Source organism: Apteryx rowi, unplaced genomic scaffold (assembly GCF_003343035.1).
Source record: "Apteryx rowi isolate R43461 unplaced genomic scaffold, aptRow1 scaffold_217, whole genome shotgun sequence".
NCBI lineage: Eukaryota > Metazoa > Chordata > Aves > Apterygiformes > Apterygidae > Apteryx > Apteryx rowi.
The window spans coordinates 709,429-735,350 of NW_020448497.1; the positions used below are offsets into that span (position 1 = coordinate 709,429).

The 25,922-nt window shown below is 42.6% G+C and overlaps 1 protein-coding gene across 2 annotated transcripts in view; it reads left to right on the plus strand.

Moving 5' to 3' along the window:
* Positions 1-4,669, plus strand: part of KCNU1 (potassium calcium-activated channel subfamily U member 1) — an 83,874-nt gene extending 79,205 nt beyond the window's left edge. For both annotated transcript variants that reach the window (XM_026064462.1, XM_026064461.1), the window contains 3 exons: positions 2,988-3,185; positions 3,585-3,691; positions 4,341-4,669. In XM_026064462.1, the coding sequence (XP_025920247.1) occupies positions 2,988-3,185; positions 3,585-3,691; positions 4,341-4,440 (405 nt within the window). In that variant the 3' untranslated portion in view covers positions 4,441-4,669. The remainder of the gene's footprint in view (positions 1-2,987; positions 3,186-3,584; positions 3,692-4,340) is intronic.
* Positions 4,670-25,922: the final 21,253 nt, after the last annotated feature.

Genomic DNA, 25,922 nt, shown 5'->3' on the forward strand with positions numbered 1-25,922 from the left:
CTCCCTTTCCCAGCTCCAAAATACTGATATGCTACAAAAAGTATTTACAGTCAGACTACTTTATTTACTTCTTGATAACATGTTGTTACAATCGGTCCCTCTAAGGGGACCGCAGTCACTGAAGCCAAAATTTGGCACAAGTTGGCCCCATGTTAGAAGTTCCAGCAGTGATGCCAAGGGCTGAGCAGATTATGGGGACTCTGAGTTCTTTCCCGTTCATGCAGAACAGATTTTTACAAGTCTGGCTGGAGGTGCAGGGGTGAGCAAGGGAACAGGGAATCTGCACCATCACCATTTTACTAGAGCAGACATAGGGATAAATAGAACATTTAACTTTTCTTATCTTCTTAGCTGTCAGTCCAGCACCTGGGCAGAAGTTCAGTGGAAGTTTGGATAGAAAATCCATTGAACTCAATGGGAATTTCTCAATGCTTATTTTCTGAAATGGTATAAAATGTATTCCTGCTGATCCAGAAGACCACATCAGATTTTAAGAGGAGAACATATTTTGATTCTCTGTAAATTCCTGGCACTTTCCCTTTGAAAACGTTTGCATCGTGGGGATTGGGTACATTGCACCAAAATGCAAGAACAGAGGGAACACAACAGTCCTGTCCTGCTGTGTAATCATTTTAAGTTTCTGTCAAAAGTGAGTGATACTGTTTGAGGTGACACCTGTGAGTGACAGTTTGGTGCAGTTCAGCTAGGATTTGGCTGCAAAACAGCAGTTCCACTCATAAGCTGGCATTTTCAAAACGGCTTTCTCCTTTTCTGAAAGCCCCCTTCTTCCTCTTTACCCTGATTCCCCATGCCTCAGTCAAGTTCCATATACCTTGCTCTCAATTCAGGTCCAAGGGAATAGTGCTTGGGTGGCAGTTTTAGAGAAAATGAATAAATAGAAAACAAATCTCTCAAAGGGATAAGCAGTCCAAAATAAGTGTGTCAAGTCCAGTTATGCTTTCCTGAGAAGGCTTCTGTGTTAGTGAAAGTATTATATTGCTGCTACTCACTGATATGTCAATCAGTCAGTAATTAATGACCACTAATGTCAAGTGTAAAAGCAGCTTGAGACAGAGCATGACCTGTCTTAAAGGATAAAATTTCACTCAAGTGTAAGACTCCAAGTCTGTCCAGGAATAATCAGCACTCAACGGTGCTTTAGAGTAGAGGAGCACCTTAAGTTGGATTCAGTTAGTCTGTAAATATAGGGAAGAAGGAGAGAAATATGATATTGCTTAGTAATTGCAATATCAAGGGAAAAAAGTGTGAATGAGAAGAAAGAGGAAGAGTCCAGCAGTCCAGTATCGCCTCCATTTGCTATCACTGTGAATATCTGTTGAAATTTCTTGAGACATGCAGAGGAGAGTTGCTGTTCTCTTTTAGTTTGTAAGGAGAGTGGCAGAAGAATCTGCATGGTACAAAGACATCTTTTATATGGTCTATAAAGTGACATGTTACCCCTTGGAAGCCTGAAGCAGGACTGGCACTTGCTCTAACCTGACTCTTGGAGTCTCCCTAGGCAGAAAAGAACAATTCAATGAGCATGGTCATTAGGGCTCGGGTACTGTAATGAGCCCTCAATTCCCCTCCTGATTCAGCTGCAGGTTCCTAACCTGTACAGGGCCAGCTTAGTAGCAACATGGAGTCAGTGGGTCTAAGCAGCTGCTTGGTGATGGGAGGAGGTTTCTAGCCTAGCCTTCCTGTGCAGGTACATCCCTGGAAATGTGCGTATCTCAAGCCGTAGCCAAACAGCAGCTGGCAAGGAAGGTAGTGTCTTTCTGGTACATTACCGAAACAGCGCTCCTTTAAAGTCAGCTTGGAGGCCCATTCTGAATGCAGGGAGTTTTTCCTGAGTGCATGTACATACACACATGCACACCTCCGTAATTGTTTTCCTCCTTTCAAACTCCTGCAGTGTAACTTAGCAAAGAAAGTACGGAATGAGGGTGACATGCAAATCCTATTAATTCATCCAAGTATGGAAATACAATCCTTTTGATGTCAAAAAGTACAGCAATGATATGTTAAAGAGCTCAGCGTGCTTCAGTTAAATATGTAAAGTGCAGATTCCCCCAAAGCTGTATCACTCCTGGATAACCCTGGACTATAGCTCCTTACTTTAAAAGCCTGAGAATTACTCTAACAGCATTATACCCTTTTGCCCAACAATATGGTCAGATGTTCTTAAGCGGATTTGAGTTTAGCTTGGATTTAGTAACACCATTCCTTCTCTGCAGCTTGTTTAGTTTCTTTCCTCAGGAGAATGCAGGTGACAGATTCCACAGAGTGGCTCTGTACAGGAAATGAGCTTTTAGAGGAAGGGTAGAAATTAAGTTATTTGGTGCACTGCAATCACAAGGGAATGCTTTTAGATCAAAAAAAAGACCCTGGGTTTTGGGGAGGGGAGGGGTTGCCCTCAAATCTGAATTTGAACCACAATATTTTTTTCAAAAAAAAATACTGACTGAGACAGGGGCAGAGAGGGAGGCTTTCAAAACCCATACAGCAACTACAGGGACAGAGTTTCCTCCTGCTCCTGTGCCCTAGCTGAGCAGGGTGGTCGCCCTCATCAGCTCCACTTCACACGCTGTGCTCATGCTCAGGGGGCATCAGAGCAGCTGCCCAGGTTTCTTGCCCCCCCCCCCCACCAACTGCAAAAGTCATTTGAGAAATTAAAGGGAGCTATGACTGACTGCCATTTGTGTCTTTGAAAATCTCCCATTCAGCTGCTGAGTGATGCATGTTGTTATAAGAACATAGGTGGGATCTTCTGAGTGCTCTTTGAAACTGAAGTGGGCTAAGCAGGTGGTGATCCATAAATATTGTCAGAATACTTTATACACAATTAAGGACTATTTTAAGTGCACAAAAAACTCCAAAGTCATTAATAGTATTCTCCAGATTTTCACTGGAACAATTTTGTTTTTCTTTCAGGAACCAGGGCATACTACTTCATCTTTGAATTTTCAATGTCTCTTCCTTTCCAGACCTACTACAACCATCACATCTTGGCTTTGCTGCAGACTTTGGTGACAAGTGGGACAAACCCAGCACTGGAGGAGCAACTGTTGGAAAAGGACAGCATACTGAGCAGAAGTTCCGACAAAATGATGCACAACGCCTCCCGAGCCAGATCCAAACTGGCACTCCTGCCACTGTCCAAGAGGTTGTTAACGGGTGCCATGGTGAGTTATATCACTGAGTGATACTTCATAGGCTAGGTTTTCATCCCTACCGCTAGCACTAGGTGGAAACAAAAGGCTGATTGTGATTACGTGAAGTTCAGCTTCTTTCAGCTGAATCCACTATACAACTTGAAAAGGCTAAAGACATCAAATAGCCTCATTTAATACTGGATTCTAAGCTTTTGGGGAGCACTGGTTTTCTTTCCTTTTTTTCTTTATCCAGTGATAAACACATAAGGGTCCTGGTCCTATGACTGCAGCTCACAAATGTTATGGCACTAGAAGTAGTGAACAATGATGATACCAGTGATGATACTTGGCTAAATGCCTGACTTAGTATTAGGCTGAATTGTCTATTTTGGTCCCTTTGGGATAAGAATGTTTTCGCTTCTTTTACAGCAGGAGAACTCCTTTGGAAACATTTACTGCAGAGCTTTAGACTTGTTTGGGATACTCTGCTTTGGGCTCTACCGTCTGATGGAGGAGCCCAATCCATGCAAGAATAGGCAAGTACACTTCATCYGAAATGGTACCATAAGTCAAAAGAGTAGTCATGACTGAAGTTAAACATTGTTGTAGACAACCTGAATGACTTACTTTTCTCTTGAATTTAGACATCCTTGTAGGCAAGTAGGGCCATTTGAGGCAAGCTGGTGTGTGATCTGAACACTGCTCTCTGACTAATTCTGGGGACTCTGATCAAGTGAGCCTTCTTCCTTAGAGAGTTGCTGGAACATGAAGATAGTAATGCTGCTGAGGTCATGGATTTCAGAGAATTTACAAGCAGAGAGAACTTCCTCATCTAACCTGTTCTACTCAGTGATCCTTAAAATTTCAAGATTTTAGTGACTGCTTGAGCTTCAGATCTCTTAGACATTTAGTCTTGATTTGAAGATTTTGAGCAATCAAGAATTTAACACATCTTTCAGCAGCTGTTCCAGAGACCAATTAGCTTCATTTAAAAAATATGTATCCCATTCTTAGGTAGAAAGATAGGTAAAATTAGACCCTCTGTACATCATCTGATCGTTTCAAAGAATTCTGCAGATGCAATCAGCCATTGCAAAAAAAATCTGCAGTTTGCTAGCTATCCTAGACATTCAGTAGCAAGACCTCACAAAGCAGTCTGAATCTCATGTACTAGTGCTTTTTCAGGTTTGTGATTGCTCGGCCCCGCAGTGATTTGAAGATGCTGCCTACAGATCTGCTGTTCTGTGTTGTTCCATTCAACATTGCAACAACTGATGACCTGTGACATTGGGTGGAGAGTCAGTTACCAAGCAAGAAAACAGGTAGTAAAGACAGCCTCATGACAGAGTTATGAGAGATTGTGAAACGCCCTGCAAATAAAGAAGAATTTTACAAATTATTAAGACCCCGCAGTAAATTTTCCTGATTCTTATTTCTTAGTGGTACAGTGGGCAGTTTGAATTTGGCTAAACATTGGCATGATATTATCACTGATAACTGTATTAAACTTTAGGATCGGAATGGAGTAAAATGCCTCTCTGTGAGGAAAAGAGCAAAAACTTGAGCCTCTGCTAAGCCCTGCACAGAGCAGACCCAGTTACATACAAACTCAATGACTGTGTCAAGTTTAGAGATTCTCTGCTGAATTTCTCAGTTCAAAGAATACAGCACTCTAAAATGTACTTTTCTTGCAAACACAACTGGAGATGTTGGATTGATATGCATTAAAGAAGAAAAAAAACAAGCAAAAAAACCCCCATGAACTTGTACCATAAATCAGGTCCCGCCCTTATGTTACAAAGTCAGTTGCTGGAAGGAGGAGAGAGGGGTTTTTTTCCTCTCTTTCCCCTAACACTAATTAGGTTTGAAAGACTGCAGCTTGAGTCCAGATACCACATGCTGAGAAGAAAGGAACCCAAACAGCTGACGCAGAGTTCAGACTAAACTAACTGCAAGCTCCCCAGGGACATCACAAGGTAAACTTGATAGTATCTGTCATTTACAATCATTATCAGGCAGCTGAGTCTCTGTAATTTTACTAGGGAGCCAATTAACAGAACCCTGAAGCTCAAGAATAAGGTCTTGGTCCTTTTTCTGTTTTAGACGGGAAGAAGGGAAAATAAGTCTTTGTTTAAAATAAATACTCCAGAAGCCTTCCCACCCAGGGGAATGGTCAGATCTGAGCTTGCGCTTTTCCTTTTGAGGGATAAGTTAAAGCACTGAACTCAAAGTCAAGCAACTGCCTTCAGTACCCAACTCTGCAACAAGTTGGTTGTATAAACTTAGGTGAGTTATTTAACTCTCTATCCTAATGCTGCCTACTGGACCCAGGGAAAAATAATAAAATAGTTGTTCATTTAGATTATGAAAGCTTTGGGGAAAGAACTGTCTCCTGTGATTTGTGTAGCCTACCATAATTAAGTACTGATTTAGGATGGGACATTTAGGGGCTCTGCTCAAATAACATAAGAAGCAAGAGAAAGTTTGGACCAAAATTCCAGATGGAAACATACCTGCACTTGGAGAAGTTTGGAGTTTGGATTGAGATCTGAGCCTTAATGTGTTGGACTCATCTTTCCTGGAACAAACTAATCATACATTTTCAATTCAGGACAGATTGCAAGTAGTAATGGATAAACCATGCTTAGAGCAAACAAAATACCATAGCAAGTGTGCTTTCCCTTTGCCAGCCCTTTGCAGACCTGAATTTGTGCCAACACAGTCAGCTGATCTCTTGGTAGGAGCTTTTTGGCCTAAAATTACCCACTGTATATACAAACTCAGATAAAAATTTGTGCACTGGATTCTGCTCACCCTCTGGCAGAATGAGACTTCAGTAATACAGTACTTCAGTCCATTCCCTAGCATGCATTATTTTAAACAGACAAGACAGTTAAAAGGTGGAAGGAACAGCCTGGGCAGGCTTTGCAGTGTCTGATACAAGTGCTAGGAAGAGCTGAGAATTGACTATGGAAGATAGCTTTTACTAAGACTCCCTGCAAACTTTCTGTATTGTCATCATCTAAACCCGTCTTCATTTGCAGCTGTAATACTCTCAGTCTAAGCAGAGCACAGAGGAAGTAATATCCCTGTTCTTTTCTTATTGTTCTATTGCTTTTAAATAACTGCACATGCCTGGAACTCTTTGTTCTTATTTTAAACAGGTCCTGTGCAGTGTTAATGCATTTTTATTACAAAAACTGCGAGAAGCCTATTTACTTAGAACTTTCCTGAGTGAATGAGAAACTCAGATGATCTTGCCAGCAGACTCTTCTATCTGAAATCATCTGCTTTGTGTAGAAAATGGGGACAAATATTGAAAGTACTCCTTCATGATTGAGAGCCAGAACCTATTCGTTTCAGCTCTAAGGCACAAAACATTGGATATGCCGCTGTGTTACTCCAGAACTATGCTACATGACATAAAACTGAAGCAACCCCTGGAGTGAATATCTGTCTTTCTTTTTTCCAACAGAAAGAAGAGTCTGCAGCAAGTACTTTTTTTTTAATATGTTCCGTGTCTCCAAGGTCTCTTAGGTGCAGACATGGCATGCTTTCCCCTCCTACATTGACAGTGTCTCTGTGATAGGGGAATATGCCCATCTCCAGTCATGGAGCTTTTTTAGTGCTGCGTATCTCCAGATGCTTAATCTTCAACTGCTAGAGCGTGTACTTTACTGGGGTAAGGTGGGGCGGCTGAGAGATGACAAGGTGGGGAAAGGACCTTTTTCACTTTGTTCCACCTTGTTGTTTGGTTGCTATCTCTGTGCAAGCAATTTGTTTCTCATGGAAAAAGGAAGGGGGAGAGAAATTCTCAGGAAGGTAAAAGCATTAATGGGTCAAGGCCTCCTTTGCATAATTCTATTATCACCAGGAAGATTCTACAATAATCATGTTAGGCATGTGCTCTGGAGCATCAAAGTGACTTGTCTTACCTTACTTTTTGATGTCAGACAGATTTAAATGCTTTGTACAGATGAGGCACCTCAGGCAGCTGATCAAGAAGGCATGTGCTGCTCAAGCAAAGCAAAGGCCTGTTTCATTTTTTTTTCTTAATGTCAACAATGCCACATTCCTCCAGCAAAGAATAATTTCTGTTGTCACAAACTCTGAAAAGCAAAGGTGTAGGAGAGAATCTGTGTGTGGGTGCATGCAAACATGCTTTTTTAAAGTTACAACCTCTGAATTCTCCGCAACAGAATCTTCTTGTGTATTGGTGGGTAATATATAGATATTGTATCTATAAATTTAGTGCCTGCAGTGAAAACCACTGTGTGGTACACAAAGCTGATACAGGATGTCTGCGCTCTCATTTGCTAATCTGCACGCATTCTAAGCTGTAAAGGTCACCTCAGTGTGTGGAAGGGAGATAAATATTAGTAGTGTTTATTTTTTAGCAGTGTTACTGGAGTCTCCAACTGAGTTCTGAAGCTTTTTGTGTCAGGTGCCAAACAAATATAATGAGAAGTTGTCCCTGACCTAGTTTGTTTAGGTGGTATATACAAAAAAATATTTAAAGGGAAGCAGAAGAGATGTGGTTTGCTCAAAATCATATACCAGATTGGTGGTAAGGATGAAAATGGAACTGAGGTGTCCTCATTCCTAGCATGGTAGGAATCCTTCCCATTGGGCCATTCTGCATCTCTGCTTTCACATCTCAGCTCCTGCTACATATGCCTAACATGATCATACCCTTGTCAAACAGTCTGTCTAGGGATTTAAGAGAGTCTCTTCCAGAGGTGGCAAGAAGATTTCTAAAGTAGCCTTCATGGAGTACTGCCTGGCTCATTTTCCCCATGCATTATAAGATGGGTCAGCCTGTTTACAGAAGCCAGGAAGTATCATCATGATTTCAGAGAGGAAATTACCTGAGATTACGCACTAGGTGAGTTGACTCTCTTTCTGTCTTGTTTATCTTATCTGCTGGGCCACAATGTCTCAAGCTGGTAAATGAAGAATGGAACCAGAAACCTCTCCAAAGATGCATGCAGGGATATGTAGATTCTCCAGAGACTCAGACATGCAAAACCACTTATCCTAACACGTACATCCACCCAGTTCTGACCACTGATATGGGCACGCACACACAGATGAGCACAGGCCTCTACAAAGAGCACTTGCCCATAAAGAGATGAATACACACATCCAGGCCTGGGTTGTTTTGCTCCCTCCTCCTTTGTGTAGTCAGATACAATCCAGCAGAATGAGTAGTGAGGGATGTCACTGCTGTGAGCTGGGTTGGGTTTTGCAGTACAGCATGCTGCAGGTGGTGACTGACACATAGTCAATGAGATCTGRGGAGAATCCAGACTCTGTAAATGTTAGATGAAGCAGGCTGGGGACTGAGAAAACAAGAGGTGGCTGCAAATACCAAGTGTCATTATTCTCTGAGCAGAGATGGTGAGAGAGCAAGGAACTTCCCATGGAGATTAACTACCGCACGGCAGGATGAAGAGCCGTCTCTTGATACGATGGGACATCTCTGTCCTGAGAAGACTTGGGCAGAAAAGGTACATGACAGCAGGAGCAGCTTTTCAGAGTGTATATACACGGTTCCCCCAAAAGCACATATCTCATCTGAGAAATGATTTATTCTCCTCAGATAAACTCTAAATACCTGATGGTTTAAGTTTATGCCAGAACAGAACGAGGTCTCTTTTAATCATTAATTGGCAGCGGGTTCTCTAGCCTCTTCCTACTGAAGAAAGGGTTCTTTTCTACTTTCCCATTCATCTACTTCAGCTTACTTTCTTGACCTGCCGCCAGTGTGCCGTATAGCCATAGTCTCACCCCCACTGTCTCTCTAGTGGCCAGTTACAAAGGGACTAGAGCTGTCTAAGTGCTGATTGCTTCCCTGTTTGCAGCAGGAGGCCGTGCAGAGTGAATTAGGTGAGCTAACCATATTAAGCAATCTGGAAGTGTATCATTAATGCTTCTGACACTTTCTTTAGCCTACATGTGCTAGCTAATAAGCATTAATGACTGAAGTTTCTCCATTTCCTTGCTCTAGCTGCATCTGTTTTCTGAGAAAGTATTGACACAGTCCACCGGGCTCTATCTGTCCATAAGTTCAGATGCTTATCCAAACCCTCAAATCTGTATATGGGTGGGAGTCTCATGGGGATGACCTAGAGCTGGCTAATGTTCCCAACTTCTGTTGAAGCTTTAATGGAGATTTTGGGGTGGGTTGTTTTTTTTTGGTTGTTGGTGACACAACAGCATTTCATTTTCAGCCAGAAGAAGTGAAATCAGTCATTGTGACTTGGAATTTCGTTGCCTTGTAAAGTTTTCTGCTACAAAAATGCGACCTTATTGAGATTCATTCTTCACAGTGGGATTTTCAGGATGGGGGAAAGGGTTATTAGTTTTTGTGAAAAAGAGATGGATTTTTTTAAAGTCCTTCCTTTTTACAGAAGGTTTCTAAGGTTGAGGATAAAGATTTAGTTCTGTTTTCCTGTAGTTTGCTTTCTTGAATAAGCCCACACTAGTGGAGGCTTTAAAGAAAAGAAGTAGTACTGCTATGACTTGATCTTGTGACTCTTATAGAGATTAACGTCTGAGTAGTGGTCATTTCTTTCTCTCTTTCTCTCATCTTAGTCCTCCCATTCTCTTCCCAGCAGTGGAGAAATAGATGTACCCAGTTCCTACACTCCTCCATAAGTATCTGGGACTGGCTCTTGCCAGAGATGAGCCTGTTGTCTCCACCGGTACGGCTGTCCTTATGTACTTGCATATCCAGGCAACTACCAAAAAGAAGCAGCAGTCCTCGATGCCAGACTAATACATCAATCATAACTCCTGAGCTGCCAGCAGTCATGTAACTGCTTAAAGACCTCAGCAGCCCTCTGGCACTTAAAGAAAAAAATCATCTAATTAATCACAGGTGAAACAGCTTGGACCTACTCCAAAAGCCCCTGAATTTACTGCCAAGCTTTGATGCTAATTTTCCTTCTAAGTAACCCCCTAAAGAAATTTACGATTAGGTAATTAAAGTGATGAATAAAGAGATACTTAGAAGAAGGAGGAAGAAGAAAAAAAAAACCCTTGAGTCAAAAGCCTTAAATCTCCTCCCCTCCTCAAAGAAAACGTTAGTCATTTCTGCACATGCATTGTCTCTGAAAATTGGTTTGGATTCCCACAGGAGGCTTGAGAAATATTCCTTAAATCAATGTTTTCGTAACCAAATAAAACAGAAAAGAAAAAATTCCTAAACAGAATGTAATGTCAAGGCGGTAGGGAGAGAAAGGACTTGTGGCTTCTCTCTGAGAATCACATACTGTAGAACTTTATTAGAAACTGCTTCATGCCTTTTCCCCAGAGGTGCCTGAGGTCTAGTTTATTGAAGGTAATTAGATACCTAGCAATGCAAATTCATTTAAAAAAATGTATTGGCATCTAATTAAGAACTTTTGAGCATCTAAATAACTTTTAAAGTCTGGCCATAAGTTTTTAATAGGACGCAAGTCTTGCACGAGAATGAAGTTAATGTTTTTCAATGTCCTCTTACATTCTTCCTCTCATTTCTTTCAGAGGGGAGAGAAATAGAGTTTGATATGTGTTTTTTCTTCAGGCAAATGTGCCACTCAAAATAGGGAACATGTATTTAAACGCAGTGGCACATGCTGCAAAATTTTGGTGGTGCCCAGATTGTTCCCACAAAAGATATGGATACAGACCTGAAACAGAGGAAAAGGTTAAGACCTAGTTTCAGTTCCAGGCTTTTATTTATTTTATTTCTTTAACACATGTCATTATCTGGGGATTTGGTACAGTTTTTTTGGTGCAGTCATGGCTAATTCTTTCCTTGTGGCCAAAAGAGAGTCTTGGAATCCAGGAAACTTTACTTTCTGGCCCATAAAATGAAAAGTATTGGGGGGGGGAGGTGGCAGGGGAGAGGGGGTGCAAGGCTCATTTGTGGTGGGGGGAATACTTTCCCTCCAGGACTATGCCTCACTTTTCTTTCTACATTCTGGTCCCAGGCCTTGAAGTGGCAGAAAGCTGCCGTGCACTTGCCTGGGTCTGCTCTGCTCTACTCTGGGTGTGCACCCAAGTCTCCGCTTCACACTACATGGTACGCCTGACCTTTCTCTGCTAATAAATGACTGCTGACCCCATCACATGGACCCCTTCTGCTCTGCCTGGCACTGAGGGAAGAGATGCTGAATGATTTTAGAGGGGACCAGAGAGGATAAAAAATGAGAAAATGGCAGATTAGATCTGTGGTGACAGAGATGAGAAATAAAAGCCATTAGAGCCCATTTGCAGTGTGCCCTCATTGAGTCAAGTTTCAAGGTGTTTCTCCAGATTATTAATAGCCTGACAGCAGTTTTTGTACAGGAATCTGATACATGAAATAACACTCATGTATACACACTGCAATGTAGAGGGGAAAGTAGAGTCCCCTCATTTATTTACTTACGGAGATTTGAAATACAGCAAACCAGCCAGCTGGGTTACAGACAAAATAAACATTTTCCATTATAATAGTGGCACCTTCAGACACACATCTCTATAATAACACAATGGTATGAAAGAAGCTATCATAAAACCCTACAACCAAACTTTGCTGTCTGTACAGTCTGGACTGCCTTCAGAGTGGCTCTCCTGAAGCCATAGCGTTCTTTGGTGTGGAGCAGGTTGCTCTCAGTCATTTCAGTTGTTGGTTAACATCCCCAGAGCCTGGATTCTGTGGGCCGTTTTGGTAACTTAATCTCCCAGGCATCTAATTTTCTCAGTGCAGTAAGTTTCTTTTAAAACTCCTGGTCAAGTCCTAAGCAGATCTTTCTTGTCTCTTCTCCCACTCATCTGAATTACCTCAATCTTCTCAGGGTGATATCCCAGTGAAACGAAAGTTACAGAGAGAGGGAGACAAGAACGAGGACATTTGGGCGTGTGGGAAAGAAACAAGGGTTAAAAAATTCCCAAAGTTACACTTTGTAATTGCATGCTCATAAAACAGAAATACCAGGTGGGTAGTACTTTAAACTTCACAGGGCTTTGTGAGACTGAGTTGTCAAATATGAGTAATTGTAGCTTTCTTCATAAACAATGGGTGGCACAGAAAATTGAACTGATACAGCCTATCATGCCTACAGGCCAAATGGACACTGAGCCAGAAAGAAAGAAGATGATGATGTCTGCTTGTCTATGTCTGGTGCTTTCTATTAAACTTGCTGGTTTTACTTCTTCATCTCATGTTGCAACCTAACTCTACTTGTGTGTATTATTGGGCAGAAGTAACCACGGCTTGATCTATATTGCATAATATGTTGTAGAGATGCCCGAGCTAATTTCCAGTGAAGCCAGACAAAGAACTGTAGAGTCTAATTTTACCCAATTTTTCTCCTTTCCTGAACAGTCTCTATCATGCAGCCTTGTCTGGAATGTACTACAATGCAAACAAGCCACCATCACTACACATGCAGCATTTTCTAATGGTGGTTGAACAGCCTTAACCAAAACAAAAGGAGCTGTTATCAGAGGTGCTCAAAATCACACAGATTTGTTTTCTCTTTAGGGCGAAAGGAAGGTTCTTTTGATAGATGTGGAGCAGATCTGAGACTGAGGTCTCAGCAAGATGGGGAGCTAAATTTGCAATAAGAAGAGCTCTACATATGGTAATAGATATATTATTTACTGGACTGCCTGCAAGAAGGTGAGACAGCAGCCACCTGTCTGGGTCAGTCTGAAGGACGACACAATTGGAAATCCTACTGGGACGCTGAGGTAAGATTAGAACAGAGATGGCTAAATCTCTTTCCTGCCAGCACCTTCCATTGTTTTATGGTCTCACAATCTATAGTTTAACAGGAGTTGTAGTTTGTATGCTAGCAGTCTTGGTCAGTGCTGGGTGCTCTTATGATACTTCTTCCTAGCAGAAGACAGATGAACTTAAAACACTTGGTTGCTTTCTAATGAAGCAATATCTCTGCCATCAGGTCTTTTCCAGGAAACAGATGAGACAGCCTTAAAACCCGCTCCTACAGCAGGGTCAATTACCTCCCGGTAGATCTACATCACTTACGATGCAATTGAGCATGTGCAATTCCTGTTTAGTATGGTACAACCTGTGGATGCACAATTATTTCCAGAAGTTAAACCATGTATTGTTGTGAAAGAAAGCAATGCCTTGACAAAGAGGCAAGGCTGAGGACAGCAGCCCGCCACCATCTCAGGCTTTCACACCCTTAAAACTGCTGCATAACTCCTAGGAAGTGTTGAGAAGCATTTGTAATTCCTTGCTGGCACTTCTTGACTTCTTGGACTTGATGTGCAGGCTGCAAGTTGCTTTGGGAGCCAACAGGTACGATAGCGTCTTACCTTCTTGAGCTAAACAGTGGTGTGAAGTAATTCAGATTTCCTGCAACTGCACTTTCAGTTCCCAGTAGCACTAACTCAGCACTTCGTGCTTTCCAGCAAGGTGAGTTAGGGATCAAGCACTTTGCTCTGTAGATTTCCATTTGAATAAGCCCTTAAGATCTGGGATTTTGTCCCTGCAGAGAATTGACGACACTTTGAATCAGTCTAAGACGTTTTCTTTTAGGGGCTTATCCAATATTCCCATTGCCTCTACATTTTCTACAGTGCATTACGCCGCTGGCCTCCCCTTTCTTATCCACATGTTGCTGCTGCCACCTTTAAACTCTACTGAGTTCTCACAGGACACCCAGTATTACTGCATCTGAACAGCTCATAATGGCAACCACAAACTGCTACCTACAATGTAAAGAATTTGTATCTCTCATGATTTAGTCAAAAGACCTCCCTCGCCTTTTACTGTAACTGATTGCTTATATTTTCAAATGAAAATAACATTTTCTCCCCAGGAAAAATTGCTTTTCTTCCAAAAAGTAGAAAAAGATGACTTTTTTAAATGTTTAATTTTTCATGCAATTTTTCAGTAATGTTTTTCATTGACAGTATTCTCCAAGCTATAATTTTTTAATCAACTTAAGACTGAAATGGTAAATAGTAATCCAACCCTGCAAGATGAAGCAATGTAAAAATTGTGAATATTTTCACTATACTTAAAAAAAAAAGAAAGAAAAAGAAAAAGAAACTCCAGTGCTGACATCTGCAGCTTGTACTGTACTTTGCTATCCTTTGGGATGAAAGGTGCCGATATAACAATAAGATGTTAATATACTTCCTTTAGTGTTTTGTACACGCATAGTTTACTGACTGCTAAAAAACCCCTGGTGGAATACCTCTTTGATGTCATCTGTCTTCCCTAAGTACTGGTTACTGCTTGCTTCTTTCCTACCCAACTGGTTGTGAAGCTGCCTATGGCAATTTCAGTGGCTAAATTCCTTCCTCCAGTAAAATCTTAACTAGTTGGACTGAATCTTGAAACAGGTCCACATCTCCCTCAATAAATATCAAAAGGGAAATCCAGCTTAATATAAACAGAGAATAGCAAAATGGTGCTATTTATATGGTTCAATTTCCCTTCAGGTAAACCACTAATGGCACATATAACTCTTATAATTAAAAGCCACATCTGATGGAACAGTCATCTGTGAAAGCAAAGGGGAAGATGAAAGCGCCACCAGTACAAACCAACAGTCCAGCTATAGGTCTGTACTTGCCTCTTTTTCCTATTCTGAGAATCAGTTAGAGCTTGAAACCTCTTTTGACAAGCAGCTTCCCTGATGACAGATGCTCCCCGCAGCCTCCACAGGCTGCAAACAAATGCATTGTTCTTGCTGTCAGCTCCCCACTGAAAGGTGATTCCAGTAAGCAACAACTGGCCTCACTTGTTCGCATTAGTCAGCAAGTGGATGGATCAGATTTGCTACCAAGGAAAAGGAAAAGCAGGTCTGAGACTGAAAAAACAGAGCTCGTTATCAAGAGCTTGTCAGTGTGTAAGTTTTGCTCTTTGGAATGTGAGTGAGGGACTTCTTGGCGCTTTCGAACAGAACTCATTTTTGTGGAATGGTCTGGATAAAGTGATCATATCCCTCTGCAGGATAATCACCTAGACAGCCTACAGACTTCATCAGCTGTGGCAAGACTTGGTGTCTCTAGCAAAACTCTGATGTGAAAAGGGAATGAACTATTACAAAAGACTGAGTAGGACTATTGATCAGAATAGGGTGATGGGGGAGAAGGGGGAGGCTCTGGATTAGAATATTAATTATTTAGAAAAAAAGGCAGAAAATCAGATGACCCAAGTCAGGCAATGATGTTCCTGTTGTGGAAGGATCTCAGATGGCAGTTGGAATTCAATGCCAGCAAAGTTGCACAGTGAAAAAAAAATCCCCATAATATTTACTCACAAATCCTGCACACATTTCTGGTCCCTCCTCTGAAACTGAAGCCCTGCTCCATTAGAAGTACAATTAAGTAGCTTTGATTATTGTAGTGATACCTCTTCAGCTGCAGCTGGAACAAGAAAATGGAGAGCCTGCCTACTGCTTCTTAAACAGCAGTTGGCAGTAGGGAACAAATTCCTGCTATCATTTTCCACCCAAGTTACCCTACCACCTTCAGTGCATCTGACTGAGGGCAGTCTGATACAGCAGTGCTTGGCTCATGTGCTTGATTCCAACTTTGTCATGGAAAAATTTAAATAACTAGGTAATTTATGACTCTTTTCTTTCTTTAGCTCTCATCAGCAGCCAGAGACCCTAAAGAAATGATAGATTTTCCCCGTCCTGGGTTCCAGGTAAGCAGATACCACACCAATATGATGCTAACTATAACTTCAAGCTTGTCTATGGTGTACTTGTCTGTGCTTCACAGAGCATCAGAATTGCTCACAGTGCAAAAGCATAGAGCAGAGATGAGCCACAAAGATGGAGCAGATGATTTAACACTGCGCATGCAGGCTGGAGCTGCAATTGCACCTGATTTTTATTTTATTTTTTTTAAGTACGTCTCAGCACTTTCTCCCCAGCCCTTCCCCTCTTCTTTCCCCCAACACAGCTAGAAGTAGTCCATTAGTGTGAACGATGCGTGTCACTGCATGCTGATCTAGGGCAGAGCTCAGGCTGCTTTTCACAGCAAGTGCCTAGAAGCATACTATACACAGGCCAAGATTCTCAGTGGTGATTTTAAAAAGGTTTTGATTTTAAAGCTCCATCTTAAAGGCACCTAGTTTCCTAAAAATTTAAAAGGTACTTGGTTCTTACTATCTGCAAATCAGAAGCTCTCAAACTAGGTACCTAAGAATAGAACCATCCCATAGCATTAGTCACTTCTGGAAATATCGTTAACACAGCCTGATTTCCTTCTAGTCTGCAATTTGTGCTCACTGCTCTCTGTGTGAAATGCCCAAGTGTAAATGACTACTGATGGGGGAACCAGGCCCCTAGGATTCGAGCGGGTTGTGTTCACATTATTTTTTCCCTGTCTGTGCATTTCAGTCGCAGTTCACATCATGTCACCCTTTGGAAATGGTGCTTCCCCCAGCCCAGCTGTGTCAGGACACCACAGCCTTGACCAGAACTACTCAGCTATCGCATGTTAACCTGGACTCAATTCCATCCTCGGTGAGTGGCTGTGTTTCTGACCATCCTATGCCTCCATGTATCTCTGCCCTGGTCAGTCCTGTTTAAGTTCTTATATCCCTGACCAATTCTATATTGCTATGTCTCTGGTTCTGACAAGTCCCCTTAAGCCAGTTCCATTCTGAAGCTTATAGATAGCTCAGCAGTTGTCAATGTTGTTAGATACTTGAGTTGCTTTGATTGTTTGACTCTTCTTTAAGCCTCATAATCGTCCTTCTTATTGTGGAATTCTTTGCAGAAAGTTTGTTAACCATGTAGATTCTTCAGCTGCCTTAAGTTGAGGAGCAGGGTCCATCCATTGCAAGGCTGGAAATATTAAAACAACTTTTTGGCTGGGAGTTAGTCATTAAACTCTTCTTTCCAAAGCTTATAATGGCTGCAGGTTGTTATGGGGAAAAGGAAATTTATTTATCTGGGGTAAAAGCTTTAGAAATACTGACCTGAGCAAAGTTACAGCTGCTTAGCATCTTCCTGCATTTGCCCCTTCTCCCTTTTTATTAATTAACAATTCAACAAGTTAAGCCTGAGCAACTGCATCCAATCCCATGGCTAGAGTAACATCTGTGACTGTACTCTGTCATTTGCAAAATGGAGCATCTCTAATCTCTTGAGCACACTGCTCTTCAGTGACATTTCCAGGACATCCGCACTCCAAAAGGCATGCAGTAGCCTTGGATTAGAGTTTAAAATAGAAACATGTTTGCCTTTGTACGCAGCACAGGATTGCTAAGGAGTAATAGCAATGAGAGCGTGCAGTTGGATTGCATGACCTACAGTAGTCGTATGGTTCAGAGGCTTTCATGTGGTGGGACTTGCTCTGCCTTTTGCTTTACAGTGATACTCTGAGCAATTTATTCAGCTTAGTCAGGTAAAGCCTCTACCTGTTCTTCCCAAGAAACTCTGTTGACCTTAGTACAGCCAGTCCTTATTACCACAGGTCTAAATTAGAGCAGAACTAAGAATAATGCTTTAGAAAACTGGATGAACTGACCGAGGTACTTCCAATGTAACATAAAATCAGGAGAATCCCGCATGGTTACAGAATCACAGTGTCACAGAATAGTTGGGTTTGGAAGGGACCTCTGGAGATCATCTGGTCCAAACCCCCTGCTCCAGCAAGGTCAGCTAAAGCAGGTTGCCCTGGACCGTGTCCGGCTGGATTTTGAATATCTACAGAGATGGGGACTCCACAACCTCTCTGGGCAAGCTGTTCCAGTGTTCAACCACCCTCACAGTAAAGAGTGGTTCTCCCTGAACAGCCTATGGATGAAGTTGTAGAAAACATGCTGTTACTTTCCTTGCTCCAGCCAGCTGAAAATGTCTGTACCATGCAGTGGAGGGCAACTGAGAGGTGCCAGTCTGTTTGGAGGCAGCGTGCCGTGTTAGTGCCGTGTCATGTCTTAGCTAGCGAGCCTGCTCTCTAAGCTGATGTGCCAGTGCACCTCCTGGTTGTTTCACAGGCTCAGCTGATAGCAACTCAAGTCCTTTCTACCCTTCTCTGTAACGCAAAGTAAATATCTCATAAGGTATTCTTGGTCTTTGATGTTGCTAAAGGTTCTTTTCGTAAATGTGTGTTAGCTCCTGTTTCCTAACAAACAACAGCTGAAATAGGTCTTCTGTTTGTTTGTTTTAGGTATGGTATTTTTAAATACTCAAGCAAACTGGTGTTATCTGTATGTTGATAAATAGTAGCTGCTGACTTTCACCTTGGAAGAGGCAGAATTTGAACGACTAGTTAACTGCTTGGCTGGATCAGGCACAGAACTCCTATGGGTAGATAAGGGGCATGTTTCCAAAAGGCAATTTGGTTCCTAAAGCCTGCTGATTTTCACCCTGAGCGGGGTGCATAAGCATCAATCCATGCCTCTGGAAACCTCCTTTGGAATCATTGTTTATATACTTACGATTTCGGAGTAGGGATTCTAGAGACCTTTGTCTGGCACAGGAAATCAGGACACGTTAAAGAGCTGGGTGCACAGCAGGCTTTTTCTTACTTTCTCCATCCCCTCTCTGCCTTTCCTCCTTCCCTTCTCCCCTCCTCCCTCATTTCCGCAGCCCAGTGCAACTCACTGCAGCCTGCTGATGCCCAGCTCAGCTAAAGCCTGGCCTTGTGTGTTTTCCCATTCAATTCTGCAGTGGCAGTTTTCTGCTGGTTTGTAGAGAGCATCCAACTGATTTATTGCTCCCAGCGTCTCCTAGTTTGTAATAAAGTTTTCAGCAGCTCTGTCGAGCCTGCTCCCCGCCCCCGCGCACGCACACATCCCCGCGCTTGCTTTGTTCTTCTCACACATAATGTCAACTCATAAACCTTTCATCAAGTCAACCAGGTGGAAAAAACCCATTACTGAAAGAAGTGTTCATTCAGGTTCGGGGGGGAAATGGAGGGGAAGGCGGAGGAAAAAGTTCCCCAATGGAAAAAAAAAGGGCGGGGGGGGGAGCAAAAAAGCTGTGTGTGCTCTTAGCTGAAAAGCCGGCTTTGCTGCGCGCCCCAGGTGCCAGGCCTCGCAGAAGCCTGACAGATCTGTCATCCTGGTGACAGGATATGGAAAGCACTGTGTACATATTCAAAGAGGCAGCGATTTGGGCCTAATACCCACTGATGAAAGGGAGGCTTCAACACAGCCGGCCTCTGCCAGCTCGAACAAAACCACTTGTGCTTTTGTACGGAGGAGGGGACCCCCCCCCCCCCGCCAGCACCACACACACTCACACACACTCACACACACCACACGCTCACACTCACACACACACACACACCCCACACACACACACTCATGTAGGAGGCTTCCCTCCTGCTCCCCCCCCGCCCCCCTCCTGTCCCCGAATTGATGTGTTGGAGCCGTGTTGGCTGACGCTCATGTGCTGAAAGACGCTGCTGGCCACACAATAGAGGGGGTGACACGGGTGTGTCTGCAGGAGACGTGCTGCGGGGAGAAGGCGCTGAAAAATGGAAGTGAGGAGGAATGTGTGAAGTGCAGGGATCAGGGAGCAGCCTGGGATCTCTTCATATTATGGCATGTGCAACTGAGAAGGCACTTGGGGACAGGGCGCTCGGAGCCGGGTGGTGCGGGTGGCTGTGCCAGCAGCGCCCAGGCGAAGAGCCGGTTCCCCTCCCCGGCCGGAAGGCTCGCTGCTGTCTCTGCTGTCCCGGAGACCCGGGGACTCTGCTGGATGGGTGCCCTAGGGCAGGAACAAGGGGTGTCTCATGGGCAAAGGCATTGCACCAGGACTCAGGAGATCTGGGCAGAGTAACCCTGGGCAAAGCATCCTCATTTCTGTGCACCAGCCTCCACCTGGACAGTACAGATGATAATATTCCTGTCTCCTGCTCTTTGTCTCAGCTCCTCAGAATGTAAACTCTTTGAGGAAGGCACTGTTGCTTGTGTAATTCATTGTTCCCTACGCTCAGTAACACTTTATTAGTTTTGAACTGAGTTTCAACCGAAAGGGATGTAGATGGAGTTCACTGAAAAATGAAATCTCCCTTACACCCAGCATTTTTGTGGTTTGGGCACACAATTCGGGTTTGGTGGATTTTTTTTACACACAGACTTTGAGAAAGTTCTGCACAAAATGTTGTTTAAATAAGGTTTTCAGCAGGGTGGTTCGGTTACTGCTCTAGAGAAGGGACAATGACTGGGCACTAGGGGACGGAGAAAAGGTGGAAAGCAACAAAGGAACAGAGGCAGTGACATCTGTCACTAGCATTTTCTAAGTTAAAAATTCAGCATAATCTACTGCCACCCTGTCCGCTATACCGAGTTCCAACAGTAACAGAATTGTCATGATTTCTACATGAATTAATTCAAATCTCTTTTGCATGATATGGCGTAAGAAAGGGGCCATCTGGTTTATGTTCTAGGTGTCAGAACCACTCATACCAGCACACTCTCATAGTGCAAGATGTAAATTGACTGCACATATTAATGTCTCCTTACCCTCTGCCTCCCAGAGATCTGATGCTGTTGTCCCATTATGGTGCTGCCATTTATACTGTCAATAGCAATAATAATAATAATGCGATGCTTGGCATGCACATAGTACCTCCCATTACAATTATGGGCGAGTGTTACATATCATTACAATAATTATACTGGTTTCTTCGTATGTAGGAGGCCTAAAGACGTTAAATAGGATCATGCCATGACTGAGTTAGGAGTGGCCAAGTGCACAATAAAGGGTTGTCCAGTTTCCACAAAATTAGTGTCTAACTAGGGAAGGCAGACATCCTAGATCATATGCAGAGGTGAAGTGGCTTCCTCTAGACTACAGAAATAGTCATTGGCAGTAGACTTGGGAAAAAGAATCAAAGCATTTGGAAACCTGCTTACTCTATTGGGGAATGACAGCTGCCAATCAGATATCTTTTTATAATAGTAAATATTTAAATGGTGGCTGTCAGACTTAAGAGCCTGCTTAACTTAGATAATAGCAAAAATATAATTAGGATGGTTGTAAGGTGACGGTGCTGTACAGATTTATATTGCCTGATTTTCAGAAATTTAAGCAAACTTGAAAGTATTAATCCACACAACCCCCTGCAGCAGTGCATTACTGGCAGTTCCTGAAAATGGGCCTGACTTCTGGCCTATGAGCAAATACATCAGATAACAATTACTTATTATAGCAAGTTTTGTTTTTAATTTTGTTCGCTTTATAGCTTGGTGACAAACTGGTTCGCTATGATTTTCCAGCAGTTAGTTGAATATGCAGAATCTGAGCAGGATTGGTGTGCTGAGACTCATCACCTAAGCCACGGACCCAGTTTCTACTGCCTTGACTAGATGAAAGCAGCTCAGAATAGCAGGGAAAAAGTCCTGAAGAAGAAAAGCCTCATCTACTACAGATTAGCTCTGTTTATATTGCAGAGGCTCTGGCTCAAGTGAGGGTTTTTTTTCTTAGAAATATTGTTTTAGCATGAATTTATCTTGAAATGAACTTTGTGATAAATAGAATTTAAGCATGAGCTTAAATTTAAGGTCTTATTTAAGTGCTTTTCTACTTCACTTGCCAGTTAAGCATCTGGCCTGGGCTTTGAAAGTCTTAAGGGAGAAGAAACAGATTAATGGGATTAGAACACTTCAAATCACTTTGTACTTTTCTGGCCTGCGTGGTCCTTATAATACCTTGTCTCTATAGGCTCTATAAAATATCTTGGCTGGGTGTTGGTAGGCAAGCATGCTGAAAATGAGGCTTGCTTGTGCATCCATTCAGATTTGGGCAACGTTTTCAGTAGCCTATGGGCATGTTTGGTTTCATAAGTCAAGGTGCATTTAATATCTCTGCCTGTTTTTTTGAAATCCAACATTTTAGTGCTTAACTCTCAACCTCACTGGCCTAATTTCCTTCCTGAGGTTTGCACCAGATATTTTACAATAGGGCCAGTAAAATGAAAAACGTGGTCATGGAAAATGGCGATGGGTGACCTAGGAACAGACAGGCCTTTGCCCAAAACATTTAAACTATAGCAGGGTCTGGACTGCTACCTGTTAGCAGCTCCTCCTAGCAGGTCCCCATGTGTGTACCCACACTCACCCCTACAACTTCATAGCCAAAGGCAAATCTATGATACTAAGTTTTGCAATTTTTTCTTCCTCCCAATTCAGAAATAAGCCGTCTCCAGAGCAGTGCAGTCAGGGAATCAGAATAGCCTGGTGAGCTCACGTTTCACCCTATGACACTGGGTGGTTTCCATTTACACGATGATGCAATGTAAAGCGACCCCTGTGAGAATAATGGAGTGTAATGTGGATGTCAGCCTTAGGGGGTGAAGGGGCTTGTCAAAGGGAGATGGAGCAATTGCAACAGACTGGAGTTTCCTGCAGCTAAAGTTCTCCAGTGGACAAAGTTAATCGGTTCCTCAAAGGTTTTATTTGCAGGAAACTAGCAAGAAGCCCAAATCCCACAAAATATCAGAAGCTCCAGGATGTTTCTGTCCAGAGATTTTCATCAAGGCAGGTTTCCCTGAGAGTTTAATTGCATGTTCATCTGTTGCAGCCCCTGGTAGTTCAGACTCTGAAAAGCCACATGGGAAGAAGTAGGATGAAAACTTGGAGTATTCTGAATTCTGCTTCTGGTTATTCCTCATGTGTCAGTGGGTTCTCTGACGGATCCCTCCCTTAGTCAGGAGGAGAGAGCGAAAAATGCAAAGAACTGAGAGTACCTATTCATAGAAGGGATGTCAAGCACCAAAGCAAACTAACAAGGTTATTTATAGCAATCATGTGCATAAAGTTGAGCATATATTTAATGCAGAACTCTCCAAAAATGCAGCCAAAGTAAATGATTGTCATACAAAGCTTATACCTTTTAAGCAGGTGAAACATGGAAGAGGTTTTGAGTGGTGCCAAGGCAAACTCAGTAAAACATGCAAACTCCAGTTCCAGCTCAGTTTCCCTCATTGAAATAGTGAGTATAATTAAAAATAAATCACCATTGCTTTTAGTTTGATGAAATTACCACTTATCAGCAGCTTGAGCTGACTTTAAATCAATTTCTGCCGAATGTCACTCTGGAATTTAAATTATTTGATTGGTTAAAGAAAGTGTGCTGCATTTGGGAAGAAAAAGAGTAGAAGACCAATCAAATCACACATGGGTGAATGTAAGAGGTTTTTAGATTTGGGTGCCCTGAAGTCTGTAAGAAATGAAATTAGTCCTTTTGAAAAGGACTTGATTGTGCTTCTCCAAAGATGCTCCCATCTACTCAATTCATCTGCCCTAATCAGATGTGGGAGTCAATTTTGTCTTACTGGCCGAAGGGATGAAAAGAAAAAGTACATACTGAAAAAAACAAATCAGGGGATTCCTGACTAAAAGGCAGTTCAATTCCCTGTTTGTTACTGGTGAAGACATTTAAATACTTGTTCTAGAGATGACATTTAAATAGAGTCTTTAGAGGATGTACAAAAAACAGAATAAAGCAAAAAGCAGCACAACGCTACAAAATCTTCTGAGCTCAAGCATCTTAGTGACTGGGAAGCAGAGCAGGCTATGTGGGGCACAAGAACCTCGAGTCTTTTTTCCCCCCCTAATACACTGTTCAAGTTGCACCTAGCAGAATTCAGCACTGGTTATACCGAACCTTTGATCCTAGCATGAAGATTTCAGTCTTTTCAAATGTGGAGAAAAGTCTTCCTACTTTTGTGATTTTATTGTGAGTTTTACAATATCGAGTATTTTTGTAAAAATCCTATCTTCTGAAGATGTGAACTTAGATGAGAACCATGGTTCTCATTCTGTTTTGTTTCATTTTCTTTGTTGACTAGGTTCCTAGCCATAATTATGGGGGGGAAAAAACTGAAAAACATTAACATTGAAAGTTCAAAAATCAGACAGAATTTTTTTTAAAAAAAAGCATTTTCTGAAACTGCATTCTGTGTTGCAGTTATGGTAACAGAGGAAAGGAGAGCTTGAACTCATGAATTTTGAAAGTTTGGGGTTTACGATGCTGCAAAAGGACTATTTGTGAAGTACATGGCCTGATCTGGAAATGCATTTAAGACATGCATGACTTTGAGCATATAAATAGTTGCAAAGAAGTCAATGGAACATAAATTTATGAATTTGCCTAAGTGCTTTGCTGGATCTTTGCCTAAGGAACCACTTACCATGAGTTTGAATAACAGAATCATGGCCTCATTAATGAGCAAACCTCTGGACCAAGAGCATCAGTGAAATGCGAAATCCAGCTCCATGCTGTATCTATGCTACTCAGCTTGATTTCGTCTCTATGTAAACTCATTCTGCTGTGCTGACATTTATGTCCTTTGCCTTCTCCAAAATGTGATTTACAAGTTCCATTTTACACTTGTGACTACAACAGGACTGTGCAAAATGTAAAGCCACAGCCACAGCAATCAGGGTATGGTGCAATTAGGACTCCGTTCTAGAGGCCAGACATTCGAGCAGCTTTTTCCCAGAAAAAAGGCACTTTCAGAGCTTCATCTGTGAATTGTGGCTTTCACCTTCTGCTTTTTTTTAATTACAGTTTTTTGGAAGTTGAGGAGGTTGACCAGGAAAGAGAAACATGAATGAGTAAGACCGGTCAATCTTGTCAGGTCTCTGCATACTTCATTAGTGCTGGCAAGCAATAGAAATGCAGATGGCAGTATGCAAAATATCATAAATCACTTCTGGAAATGGCAGTGGGGGCAGGGGTAGTAGGAAAGGAAGAGAGGGACAGTTCACACACTGCAGCACCAGCTGGTGGGGATAGAGCCATCCATACGTTAGGAAGGCCCTCTGGACTGGGCCTTTCACGAAGAAAGATGTTGAGTTAAAACATCGTCCGTTGTTTTAAAAATGAAACAGTTTTCCTTGATTGATTAGCTAGAACAGTGACTACTAAGACCTCTGTCCCTCATGTTTTCCTGTGTGTCTAACTTCTTGTGAATGAGCAGTGCCACTGCCATCAGCCTCCATGCCAGAAAGCACCTGAGTAACAGCTTGCGAGGCTGGTGACTGCAAGGTTACAGAAGGCTTCCCGTCTCCTTGGAGCTGGGCTGAACAGGGAGACTGGTCTGCAGCAACCCGACGGGATGGAGACCAAGTGAGGAAGAGGGAACTGCCAACTCAGGGCTCTTGTGGGTAGTCGCAGGAAAGGATATTCATCTTGTTGACTGAACTAGTAAGGCAAGAGCTGCTGTGGCAGGAAGGCCTTGGAGGCATTATATGTGATTACATGGGCTCGCTTTGTTCCTTCGCTGCCTCCAAATTTGTAGTTCCAGCAATGGGCAAATTACTACAGGTGGGCCAGCATAAGGCCTGTGCCACCGCACAGGAATGGCCCTGGTGCCCCATGAAGCCTATTTATTTCTGGGTGTTCTGGGTAAGGCCATCTATCCCGATGCTTCACTACACAGGCCTTGCGGTGGCTCTCTGCACAGGACAAGTTGTATCTACTACCAGCAGCTACTTGCTCCAACTCTGCCCAGCACCTCTGGGAATAGTCACAGCACCTGTTTTAAACTGCTCTGCTAACTATTACTGTTATTAGCTTCAACAGTTCAGGTAGCAACTAGAGGTCAGATCAGGTCTCCACTGATCTAGGCACAATACAAAACGGGAACAAAAATAGGGTCTCTGCCTTCAGGGTATTACAATGTAGAGAAAAATAGGAGCATGGAAGTGCTGGAACCCATGGAAGGGTTATAGTAGCTTTGATCCTCTGCTGCAGGCACGCAGAGGGGAAAAATTAAACCGATTTTACACTGGGAATTCTTTTAAAACAAAAAGTAGCAATGCCCCTTGGGAGA